Raw genomic sequence first — 13,620 nt, forward strand, 5'->3', positions numbered from 1 at the left:
AACAAAACAAACTGCAAATGCATCCAACAAGTTTGTAGAGTCACACAAGCTTGATGTGGGGTGGTCATTGCGTACTAGGAATATGGGACCAAATTAGGGATGTGACAAATACACACATTTTCTTCATGTTTAAAAGGCCATTTATTTAACTTTTAAACGTTAATAAAAAACAAACATAAAATGACATGTGAATTCACAATGCAGATATGGTCCTGTGTATGAGCATGGCTACCAGACAGCACTCACCTTACTGTTGTTCCCCACCCCCACCCCCACCCAGCAGACCGAGGAGAAGAGAAAATAGTGTGCCTTCATTTTGCAAAATTTGAACGGTTATAGCGGTGATCGTTGACATTTGCTTGACAAATAACCTTAACCCAAAATTCCATGACCGTCACAGCCTTAGGTAGATGTGCAACTGCGGGAGTTAGAACTAAAGGCAAAATTGGAGCAACAGAAATTAGAGTTGGAGTACAGGAAAAGGGAACTCAAGTTAGAGCAGATAGAAAAATAAAAAGAACGTTCAGCCAGACTAGAACAAGAAGAACGTGTAGCCAAACAACAAGAACAGAAATGTGAGCATGCCATTCGATTTAAAAGCTATAGATCTGGAAGCACGCCGAAGAGAGATAGATCTGGAAGCACGCCGAAGAGAGATAGATCTGGAAGTACTCCGAAGAGAGATAGATCTGGAAGCACGCCGAAGAGAGATAGATCTGGAAGCACGCCGAAGAGAGATAGATCTGGAAGCACGCCGAAGAGAGATAGATCTGGAAGCACGCCGAAGAGAGATAGATCTGGAAGCACGCCGAAGAGAGATAGATCTGGAAGCACGCCGAAGAGAGATAGATCTGGAAGCACGCCGAAGAGAGATAGATCTGGAAGCACGCCGAAGAGAGATAGATCTGGAAGTACTCCGAATCCAGTCAGGCCATCCTGTACCCTCAACAGAGTTTGATCTTGGTCGGAACAGCCGGCTTGTACCGCCTTTCAACGAAAAGGTGGAAGTATGTTTTACTCTGTTTGAGTGGATTGCCACGTCCCCGAAATGGGCGTGAGAAATCTGGTCACTGTCGGAGTGACTTTGTTAGTTCCCTTTTCTGTGAGCGGCGACATTTTGAGTTTGTCTTTTGGAAACGTAACACTGTCCAAATTAATACATAGGGTAGTGTATGTTATTCTCTTCTGTAGTGTTATGGTAACAAGCTCTATATCACTGTATGAGATATATGTATTGGCTAGGAATTGCCAGGGACCTCACGATACAATATTATCACGATACTTAAGTGCCGATACGATATGTATTGTAGGGTGTCCATCCACTCTGCCCAGAGTGGGTGAAAACGCGCTTTGGTGATGACATTTCACTTCCTTATGTTATAAAATACATTTTACAAAGACAAATATGATTATTCATGTTCTGAATCGTTCAGTGGGGTCTTTCTCTAACATATCATTAGCTTTATATCCAAAACGTCGGATTTCGTAACCTAATACATCCGATAATAAGCACCGAGCTCTGTTGACATAGCGATGCAGGTTTCTTGTAACAACTCCTTTTACATTTTGTGGTGTCTTGAAAATTGTTTCCGCGAGTCGCAAAAAGCTAAATTGGCATGACAGGAGCTGAATTAAATGTAAAAGGTTTTGAAAATAAAAAGCTTGCGGTACGCTCAGTGCGCCGTTGACATTTCATAGATACGCTTGTTTTTGTGTGTAATCTTTGAAAAATAACAGTAATTTCAAATGAATATGAAAAGTCCAAACTCCTGAGTGGCGCAGTGGTCTAAGGCACTGCATCGCAGTGCTAACTGTGCCACTAGAGATCCTGGTTCAAATCCAGGCTCTGTCGCAGCCGGCCGCGACCGGGAGACTCATGGGCGGCGCACAATTGGCCCAGCGTCGTCCAGGGTAGAGGAGGGAATGGCCGGCAGGGATGTAGCTCAGTTGATAGAGCATGGCGTTTGCAACGCCAGGGTTGTGGGTTCGATTCCCACGGGGGGCCAGTATAAAAAAAAAAAAATGTATTCACTAACTGTAAGTCGCTCTGGATAAGAGCATCTGCTAAATGACTAAAATGTAAATGTAAAAGCGTATACTAAAATATAAAATACTACGTCATGTCTCAAAATCGATATTCATCTTACCTCTATATTTTTTTTATGTCCTGCAGATTTGAGAAGAAAGATGACGAGTTCAACGGGAAAGTGAGCCTGTCAGGTAGCCAGTAGCCTTAATTTTTGCACAGAATCCAGCCTAGCTGGCGCGATGCAATTTTCCTGTTTTTTTACCACTTTTCTTCTCTGGCCTCCATTAAGTTAGTCACCCTAATTCTGGCCATCCTAGTGTTTATGTACGTAAGAACTCCAATAAGTTTTGAACAGATTATGATAGAGACATGAGGTTTGGACCATTGGTTTTCTTAAAGGATTATCTAGACAATAAACATATTGGTCGAAATATTTGTTTTTGATTGGACACCCTATGTAGTATTGCGATTCGATACTGCGATTTTGTGATTCGATGTTCCAAACATATTGCTCACCAAATTTCTGCTGCAGAGGGACTAGAGCCATGAGAAAAGTTTTCATCAGTCATGGAAATAAAATAACTGGAAAAAATTGAGTTTGGTGCAGGTACAGCCGACTAGCGCAAAAATAATAGTGATATTATAAAAAATAATGTAATCAATTTTAGAATAAGGCTGTAACGTAACAAAATGTGGTAAAAGTCAAGGGTTCTGAATGCTTTCCGAATGCCCTGTATCTCGGTTTGATATATATTCACCTTTAGTCTCCCTGTCCCTGTAGGGTTATGGTAACAAGGGCATCACGCTGTATGATATCCGTGCTGAGTTGAGCTGCAGGTATAAGGACCTGAGAGTTCCTTACAGAGCTCCTAACACTGAGGAGGTGTTTAACCTGCTCACCAAGGAGACACCTGAGACCTTCTATATAGGTAACACACACACACACCTTCTACATAGGTAACACACACACACATACACCTTTACATTCTATGTAACTAACACAAATACTGCTCACATACTCACGACCTTGTCTCTCCTCCTCTCCCTCCCTGTTCGTCTCTAGGGAAGCTGATCACCAGTGTAGTGACAGGCATTGCTCACCGGCGCCCCCAAGGGGAGAGTTATGACCAGGCCATCAGGAACGACTCTACAGGACTGTGGCAGTGCCCTTTCTGTCAACAGGACAACTTCCCTGAACTCAGCGAGGTGAGATACCCTGACCTCTAACCCCTCAGCCCACGGCTTCTGACCTTTAGCCACTCACTCATTTCACTCATTACCCATTTATGACTTTAAATGGTGGTTTTGGAGAGTGTAAATAAAATACACTTTAGAGGAAAGCTGTTAAATATTTTGGTTGGTCTCCCTCTTCTTATCCTTCTTCCTTTCTCTCCCTTCCTCCCTCCTCTCCCCCTCTCTCTCTGCTAGGTGTGGAACCATTTTGACAGTGGATCGTGTCCGGGCCAGGCCATCGGTGTGAGGTCTCGAATGGACAACGGTGTCCAGGGCTTCATCCCCACCAAGTTCCTCAGTGACAAGGTGGTCAAGCACCCTGAGGAGAGGGTCAAGGTGAGACACAGACACACACTGTCACACAAACACACATTCACATGCTTTCTCTCTCTCTCTCACACACACACACACACCGTCCAGCACTAACACATCTGAATCAAGTAATCATGCAGGTCTTGTAGCTCTCCAGGACCAGGGTTAGAGAAATCTTCTGCAGTTGTTGCCTGGAGTTAGTTGAGTTCCTGTACAAGCGTTCACCCGTCTCCTCGTCTCCCCTCCTCCCTCTCCCAGGTGGGTATGACAGTACACTGTCGCATCATGAAGATTGACATTGAGAAGTTCAACGTGGACCTGACGTGTCGTACGTCTGACCTGATGGATAAGAACAATGAGTGGAAGCTTCCTAAAGACACCTACTACGACTTTGACGCAGAGACAGAAGACACTAAGACAGAGGAGGAACTCAAGAAGAAACAACAGAGAACCAGTCAGTATACACATCTAGTAAACAATAGTATAGTATACAGAGAATAAGCTGTCAGAGCCAGTTAGGGCTGGCATAATTACTGGATAACTGTGTAATTGACGGTTATGGATGAAGACTGTCATGAAAATAACATAATCAAATAACAAACTTTTTGTGGAAAGAACAGCTGACTGGTGCGGTTGAATCCGTTTCTGGTGTAACATGGACTCTACAGTAACATGGACATGAGACTTTGTTGCGCCGTGCTGAAACAAGCAAGGTTTTGTAGCAAACAAGTCTTTGGTTGCCTAGGCAATGACCCCCTCCTTGTAGCAGCAGCACATGCAGTCAGGAATGGAGAAGAGGAGAAAATGTGCATCTTTAAAAAAAACTTTACAAACAATTTTTTTTTGCTATTATGCCAGTTAATATACTGGGGCAGGCTTAGGGCTGAAACCAGCCAGCTTATGAATGTATTTTGTTCTTTGAACTTAGTAAACAAAAAAGACCACAATGTTCTTAACCTTACTCTTCCCTTTCCTACTTTCCTCTCCTTCCTCGGTCTATCTTTCCTCCCTCTATCCACCCTCTTTCCCTCTCTCTTCTCTCCAGCCTATATAAAGCGTGTGATCGCCCACCCGTCCTTTCACAACATCAACTTCAAGCAGGCTGAGAAGATGATGGAGTCCATGGACCAGGGAGATGTTGTAATCAGGCCCAGCAGCAAGGGAGAAAACCACCTCACTGTCACATGGAAGGTATGGAGGGAGGGGGGAATAAGGAAATGGAGAAGTGCTTTCAATGAATGGATTGACACGGGCTTGTAATGTATGTAATGTTATTTCATGGACAAACAGGTTGGTTGGTTGATTGATTATTGATTTGGGATGCTAATTCTTGTTGTAGGTGGCTGATGGTATCTACCAGCATGTGGATGTGAGAGAGGAGGGCAAGGAGAACGCCTTCAGCCTGGGACACACCCTCTGGATCAACACAGAGGTAGGGACTCTGTTTGTCGTTACCTCAGTGGCACACGCACAGAGTGTGTACGTGTGTGCATTATTCACACGCTTAAAGAGAGCTGACCAAATTCACATAGAAAAGTCAGTTAGAGATCTGTCATTGAAAGCAAGTTTGGTAAGCAGTAGATCCGTTCTATGTGCGGTATTTCTATGCTTCCTGTCCATAAGTTTTGTTTTTGGGTCTTTCGGTTTTGTACATCAGCTTCAAACTGCTGAAAATATGATATTTCTAGTTATTTAAAATATATTTCACATTGGATTATAGTAAGATGATTCTCTACTACACTATACATTGCTTTTTGTCACATAAACTGAAATTAGGTGAACATTTTAAAAGTTTAGCAACCAGGCAATAGAGGGGTAAGGAGGAGGAGTCTACCGTGTCCGGAAGCGAATTCACCATACATTTTCTGTATTCAGGGTTCACACAAACATCGTTTTAAGCTTTCTTTTACTATTGACAGTTACAGCTGATTTCGGGATTGTATATCAGTTTGCTCTCCTTAAATATAAGTCATCTGATTTATTCGTTTCAGTTTCTGAATTGTTTAATCAAACTTTTCGCTGCCAGCTCCTGATATCAGGGCATAAAAACTACAATCTGTCTCCTGAATTAGCCTAGTGGCAGGTGTGCTCAATTGGCGTACATAGACACTAGGCCCGAGCTGGCTTACCCCGGTTTTCCCAGGCTAAACTAGCTGAACTATGCCAGTTTTCGTCCTCATTGCCAGACTTCATATATACTGCACTTCAAAACTCCTTTGTTAGTTATACAATCATGTAACTACGGGCAGCCTCTCCCCGCTTGGCGCGATGGGATACAGTACCTTCAGAAAGTATTCATATCCCTTTACTTATTCCACATGTTGTGTTACAGCCTGAATTCAAAATGCATTAAATAAAACAACATCTCACTGATCTACACACAATACCCCATAATGACAAAGTAAAAACATGTTTTTTGACATTTTAGATTTTTCTTTGAAAATGAAATACAGAAATATCTAATTTATTTAAGTATTCACACTCCTAAGTCAATACTTTGTAGAAGCACCGTTGGCAGCGATTACAGCTGTGAGTCTTTCTGGGTAAGTCTCTAAGAGATTTCCACACCTGGATTGTGCAACATTTGCCCATTATTCTTTTCAAAATTCTTCAAGCTCTGTCAAATTGGTTGTTGATCATTACTAGACAGCCATTTTCAGGTTTTGCCTTAGATTTTCTAAACTGTAAATCGGCCACTCAGGAACATTCACTGTCTTCTTGGTAAGCAATTGTCCTGCTGAAAGGTGAACTAATCTCCCAGTGTCTGGTGGAATGCAGACTGAACCAGGTTTTCCTCTAGGATTTTGCCTGTGCTTAGCGCCATTCCGTTTCTTTTTTATCCTGAAAAACTCCACAGTCCTTAACGATTACAAGCATACCGATAAAATGATGCAGCCACCACTATGCTTGAAATTATGGAGAGTGGTATTTAGTAATGTATTGGATTTGCCCCAAACATAACACTTTCTACTCAGGACAAAAAGTGAATTGCTTTGCCACTTTTTTTGCAGTATTACTTTAGTGCCTTGTTTTGGAATATTGCATGTTTTGGAATATTTTTATTCTGTACAGGCTTCCTTCTTTTCACTTCGTCAATTAGGTTAGTATTGTGGAGTAACTACAATGTTGTTGATCCATCCTCAGTTTTCTCCTATCACAGCCAAAGGGGGTACCTAGTGAATTGCACAACTGAATTCATTCAACCGAAATGAATGCATTTCAAACTAAATGAATGCATCTCAAACTAAATGAATGCATCTCAAACTAAATGAATGCATTCAAAATAAATGTTCAACCGAAATGAATCAGAGAGGTGTGGGGGGCTGCCTTAATCGACATCCACAGACGTACGGGTAGCAGTTGTTTTTGGGGGTTAACTGCCTTGCTCTATCTTATTTGTTGATAAAATCTGACTTTATTAATATAATGAGTAATCCAGGAATTTCACGGGTTAATTGACTGGAGAAAACTAGTGAAAATAGCAACTCTACAGATCGCAATGGCTACAATTAATGGCTAAATTAATTCCAGACACTAAGAGTCCGCAGAGCTCCTCCTCACCACTCTATGGCGCAACGTTTTCTATATATTGCGCCTTTAAAGAGAGAGTTCACCCAAAATACAATATGACATATTGGTTTCCTTACCCTGTAAGCAGTCTATGGACAAGATATGACAGTAATCCATCAATGTTTCCACATGCTAACTTTAGCATTTGTGGCACAAATCACATTCAAGTCATGGGACCAATATTAGCATTTGTAGCGTATCATGTTCAAATAAGTGACTTTGCTTCACAATCAATTTTAGGCCATACAAAGTTGATTTACTGTTTAACGGATTAAAAAAAAAATGTAAGTGTGGTGATCGACCAAAGAAATACAAAAAATGTTATGAAAAAATGCAAAACTATTTTGACCTCTTGTAAAAATACTAAACAACCTTAGTACAACACCTAGTGACCTTAGCCTTTAGATATAATGGTGTTGGAATGACAGTCACAGGACCATTTGGGTGAGCTGTCAGTTTAATTCATCAGTCTCGCTCTTTCTTCTCTTTCTCTCTCTCTGTAGGAGTTTGAGGATCTTGATGAGATCACAGCTCGTTATATTCAGCCAATGGCAGCGTTTGCTCGTGACCTCCTGGGACATAAGTACTTCCAGGACTGTAACGGAGGGAACAGGAAGGTATGGGGGGGGGGTAAATATTGTCATAACCACAGGAAGTGGCACAGAGTATTAGTGTTTATTTTGATCAACCTCAAGTATCTCACAGAGTATTTGTTTTACAAACACTTACAAAGAAACTAACCTCCTTCCTGTCTATAAAACATGTTTGATCGCTCTAGTGACAATTGTTTATTTCTATTATTCTCTATTTATAGCGCTACATATCTCATTTTTATTCATCTACTCATCTTTTGTGACCCTCTTTCTGTCTCTCCCTCTGTCGGTCTGTGTAGAAAATGGAGGAATTGTTGATTAAGTCTAAAAAGGAGAAGCCTGCGTTCATCCCCTACTTTGTCTCAGCCTGTAAAGACCTGCCTGGGAAGTTCATTTTGGGGTACCAACCTCGCGGAAAACCACGGTGAGTTACCATGACTACAGCTAACTAACCCTAACCACGGTGAGTTACCATGACTACAGCTAACTAACCCAAACCATGGTGAGTAACCATGACTACAGCTAACCTAACCCAAACCACTGTGAGTAAACATGACTACAGCTAACTAACCCAAACCACAGTGAGTTACCATGACTATAGCTAACTAACCCTAACCATGGTGAGTTACCATGACTACAGCTAACCCTTTACCCAAACCACGATGAGTTGCCCTAACTACTGAACTTAGGTACAGTTAATTTACTGGGCTGGTCCAACTCAAGGTGTCATTAAAAGAAAAATGCGCCCCCCTCCCCAACATGACAATTATTTTCACATGACCCTCCCCTTGTATTGTAAAAAAAAAAAGCCCACCCTTCCCCCTCATATAATTAACTCAAAATAATGTTTACGACCACAAATAACAATACCAGCGACCCTGTGTTTATAAACATGGCTATCAACTTTGCCACTTCAGCATGCTTTTGTGGCAGAGTCGATGCCACGCAGGGCTACGGGCCAGAAGGTTAAGGGTCCGCCGACCACCACAGAAGAGCTCACTCTCACTGCCTGTTTCATTAGGCCTATACTAGAATCAGAGCTGGCTGCAGACCAATGATCAGCAAGGTGGAAATTAGATTTTCAACATTTTGATGCCATATTTATAATTATATAACATATATGCAACACATTTTTGACCAACAGGTTTCTGTGCCAATGCACCACACAACCAATAAACAAAGCATACCGACTTCTGGCGCTTCATGGTTTGATTTTTCAACACCACAATAAATAGTCTGTCAATGTCGACAAACAGTGAATGCATCCCTCCCTACCTTGTAGGCCGACCCAGTATCGAAGGCTTGACAATCTCTGAATGTCATTAAACTTTTTGGTGTTTTGTAACAGATGTCTCTTTCCATTCATCAAATGGCCACTGCACAGTCTGGATTGATTGATTGTATTTGTCAGTAAAAAAAAGTACATATACACACAGTATAAAGTGACTGTGACTGCACAATAAAGTCAGACTTATTTCCATTGTGGTCCCTATTTTTGACATAAATAAATATACAATTACATAGACACATTACAGCGATACAGACAAAAATAGGTTCTGCTGTTCACACATTAGCCAGCTTTTGATATTCTTTTAAAAAGTGGGTATGGCTTTGAGTTGCTGTGGTAGTTTGTTCCACTCAACAGCGCCGGTATATAAAAATGTGTTCTTACCAGATATATTCACTGTAAATATAAGAGTCTTAGAGTCACTTGCTCTGGTATTATGCTGGTGGACATCTGTAACAAATAAAAAATGGTTGGATAGGTACCTGGGGGCTAATTCTGTGGACCAGACCAAGTTGAATTAGTACTACTCTTTTTTCCTCCACAGATAGCCAGCCTAACTGCTTAAAATGCAGTACAATTCAAATAAGTACAATTCTTATAAGCTTGTTTTGGCTGGTCTGCAGCTTTTTCTTTAGATGTCTGGGGCTTCTGGTGAACCATGATGTGCAGGCACAATCAAAGTGACACTGGACAAGCGCACTTGCCAGTATTCAAAAATGTGCATGAAAACAGAGTTGTTTCCATCAAATTGACTTGTTGCGGATAAAAGTGCGTAAATATGTAGTCCACATAAAAATAACTTCTGCAGTTAAATTCCCATGTACCGGATAAAAATGGGTTTCCAAGTTATATGGGTTTTCATCACATTTTCAACTCTAGGCCTACTGATGGTTTTGTCACAAAAAGTGGTGCTTATGTATAGCAAATGTACCCACTCTGGTATTGGCACGTGCACTCTAGCCAACAGCTGGCAGAGACAGTGCGGGTATATCCTACATGATGAGATTATTATGGAGAAAAGTGTGAGATTATTTTATTTGTCAAACGGCAGCCAAGCATCAATCATGTCACCAGCATAAGACCCTCGACATGTACTCACATAAAAAGGTTGGGTGGAAACCTGGTTAATGTCAAGCCATTTTGAGGATGCTGGAATTATATTTTGGATGAACGCGCTTTTGAAGTAGCTTAATCAGATTAAAACATTGTGACTTGTTGGGTTTATAAAAGGTAATACTTTTTCAAAGTTAAATGACAAATATTTAGGCTATATTGAAGTGTTAGGTTCTAGGTACACGAGGAATAGCCGCTTGGATTGGAGAAGAGGCAGAGCGAGCGTTAAGCTTTCCTGAATAACTGGGCCTTCCAGGAGCATATGTGGTCACATTATTATAGGACGACTTTGGAGAATGATGATCTACAACAGACAGCGCATCTCAGTATCAGAAATAAAAATACAGCCAGACTGGCATGCCACTGTGCCTTTCTAGGCCTTATAAACTGTTGAGAGTAGACTCACAACTGATCCAAATGGAATGAAACATTCAAATCACAGGGCTTTTGCACCGTTATTCAAATTTCATTTTCACTGCAACCTAGAGTCGAATGTTGTACTCACTTGAAAACAATAATGCACTTATTCATTGCATTGTGGTGTTGTAGGCTTATTTAAGTAGGATGTAAAAAAAAAATAAAAAAAAACAGGGGGCTTTTTGAGCTGCATGTTTACATTTACATTTTAGTCATTTAGCAGACGCTCTTATCCAGAGCGACTTACAGGAGCAATTAGGGTTAAGTGCCTTGCTCAAGGGCACATCGACAGATTTTTCACCTAGTCGGCTTGGGGATTAGAACCAGCGACCTTTCGGTTACTGGCACAACGCTCTTACCCACTAAGCCACCTGCCGCCCCGGATGTCCCGCATGTCTCATGTCTTCACTGTTTTTTCATGCACAATGATGCACCTGGCCTCTCCACTGCCTACCAGCTATTCCTATTTGTTCTTGTGGATTAATATTGAAAATTTACGCATCTTTGAATGCTTTTATGTGTGGTATGATTGCTAGTGAGCCTATTTCAGATCTGGACAAACGATCCACCTACCACTATTGTCACTATGAATGGTGGATAGAGGGCAGAATATATAGTTGGACTGGAAGACTATACCCACTGGGCACAGACATCAATTAAACATCTATTCCACGTTCAACGTAATTTCATTAAAATGACGTGGAAACAACGTTGATTCATACTCTGTGCAACCCTGGGTTCATGATGGACAATCTTGATTCCCCCTAGATATTAGAGTTCCAGAGCTTAAGTCCCTAGGCTATCAGCTCAGTGAGAGATCTGCATAAAAACGACAGAGATATAGCTCTGGATAAGAGCGTCTGCTAAATGACAAAAAAAAAAAAAAAAAATCAGTGTGTGCCCAGTGGGTGCTGACCTGTGGTATAGTAAAGGTTAGCGCGCGGAAAAGCATAGTGCATAAGGGAAGTACCAAAACACCTTGATATAAGGGAGGAAGGGCCGCAACTTTCACTGGGGACGGGGAACATTCTAAAATTGCATTTTTGTCCCCCCCAGTTTTATCATTGCACTGTGATACTAAAAGTGGCATTCACTGTATTTTTATTAGTCATTTAGGCCTACAGTGGACATGTGTTTTGCAGAACTCACAACCTATGCTACACTTGTGAGAAACAAGTTTTTGTTTATTTCATTCCATTTGAGTTTTGTCAATCTATTTGTCTTTTGTTTAAAACGCTGCTGTCAATGTTGAGTAAGGACGCGCAACTGATTATGCATATAAGTAGGACTAGTCTACATCTGCGCGCAAATGTAGGCCTATAAATGTGCCCATTTGGGGATGTCTGATACTATTTCTGATTGTCTTAACTCGCCACCACTAATGAGCAGTGGAGCTTCTCAAAGTAATTTTTCTTCACCTCAATCAGCAAGTAAACTAAGTCTGTTTTTAGAATCAATTGAGAATGACAATAGTTCCTCAAAGTATTTGAACAATATTTCCAACTCTCACTTTCGATAACCACTCGATATGAAAGGGAAAAATGTAATGGTCTGATCCAGAGGAAACGTCATAAAATATGTGATTACTTCTTATCTCTTGTACAAATAGCCTACAGCTGTGTCTGGCCCGAGCTCATTGGCCCGGGAAACTCTGAGGGCCCAGAATGTTTTATACAATGTTTCAAGTTTGATAGCGCGAGTTTTGGGCGACACAGTTGATAGTTGATACAATATATCAAATTTGTTGCAGGCAGGCCATACGTAGCCAATGTGATTTATAGGATATTTATATTTATCAGGATATTTTCTACCTGCAGGCTGCAATGCTTTAATGTGTTGGCTTTATGTAGGATATTTTTACATAGTTCGCAATGGCATTAAGTTACTTTTAGATTTGTATAATTTTCATTTAGATTTAGATCGAATGTAGATTAACCACAGACAATGATGTTGAGATACAAAGACTATTAAAATGAAATTAAACTGTTCCACGAAAATGTGCATATGAAAATCCTAGCTGTCACTCAGATTGGTAGAAATGGTAAGATAAATTGGCACTCCAAATGGAAAAGGTTGCAGACCGCTGGTGTAGCCTATTACCGGCAACTTCAGGAGCATAATGGCAGAATCTGTGAAGGCCAGCAGCAGCAAGAGGAGGGTCGGGAACAGGTTTGTCTTCTTCTGGTTAGTCTATCTCGATCTCTGGCTCCCTCTTGAGTCATTTGTGTGTCTTAATTATTTTATCAAACAGCCTGCTTAAAGCGTCAGACAAGTTCAGTACATATAGCCTACCTAGTTGATTTTATTTAAACACAGTGAGAGACAGAATAACAACAAAAAAATCAAGAAAAACGCATGTCAAAAATGTTATAAATTGATTTGCATTTTAATTAGGGAAATAAGTATTTGACCCCCTCTCAATCAGAAAGATTTCTGGCTCCCAGGTGTCTTTTATACAGTTAACGAGCTGAAATTAGGAGCACACTCTTAAAGGGAATGCTCCTAATCTCAGTTTGTTACCTGTATAAAAGACACCTGTCCACAGAAGCGATCAATCAGATTCCAAACTCTCCACCATGGCCAAGACCAAAGAGCTCTCCAAGGATGTCAGGGACGAGATTGTAGACCTACACAAGGCTGGAATGGGCTACAAGACCATTGCCAAGCAGCTTGGTGAGAAGGTGACAACAGTTGGTGCGATTATTCGCAAATGGAAGAAACACAAAAGAACTGTCAATCTCCCTCGGCCTGGTGCTCCATGCATGATCTCACCTCGTGGAGTTGCAATGATCATGAGAACGGTGAGGAATCAGCCCAGAACTACACGGGAGGATCTTATCAATGATCTCAAGGCAGCTGGGACCATAGTCACCAAGAAAACAATTGGTAACACACTACACCGTGAAGGACTGAAATCCTGCAGTGCCCGCAAGGTCCCCCTGCTCAAGAAATCACATATACAGTGGGGGAAAAAAGTATTTAGTCAGCCACCAATTGTGCAAGTTCTCCCACTTAAAAAGATGAGAGAGGCCTGTAATTTTCATCATAGGTACACGTCAACTATG

At 41.2% G+C, this 13,620-nt stretch overlaps 1 protein-coding gene across 1 annotated transcript in view; it reads left to right on the plus strand.

The window, feature by feature from the left end:
* Positions 1–13,620, plus strand: part of LOC311143067 (transcription elongation factor SPT6) — a 60,327-nt gene that overhangs the window by 29,100 nt on the left and 17,607 nt on the right. The window contains exons 26-33 of the mRNA XM_084178878.1: positions 2,811–2,958; positions 3,093–3,235; positions 3,458–3,598; positions 3,833–4,028; positions 4,620–4,765; positions 4,914–5,006; positions 7,648–7,761; positions 8,037–8,161. Coding sequence (XP_084035004.1) covers positions 2,811–2,958; positions 3,093–3,235; positions 3,458–3,598; positions 3,833–4,028; positions 4,620–4,765; positions 4,914–5,006; positions 7,648–7,761; positions 8,037–8,161 — 1,106 coding nt within the window. The remainder of the gene's footprint in view (positions 1–2,810; positions 2,959–3,092; positions 3,236–3,457; positions 3,599–3,832; positions 4,029–4,619; positions 4,766–4,913; positions 5,007–7,647; positions 7,762–8,036; positions 8,162–13,620) is intronic.

The sequence above is a fragment of the Coregonus lavaretus genome (assembly GCF_964263955.1).
Source record: "Coregonus lavaretus genome assembly, chromosome: 15".
NCBI lineage: Eukaryota > Metazoa > Chordata > Actinopteri > Salmoniformes > Salmonidae > Coregonus > Coregonus lavaretus.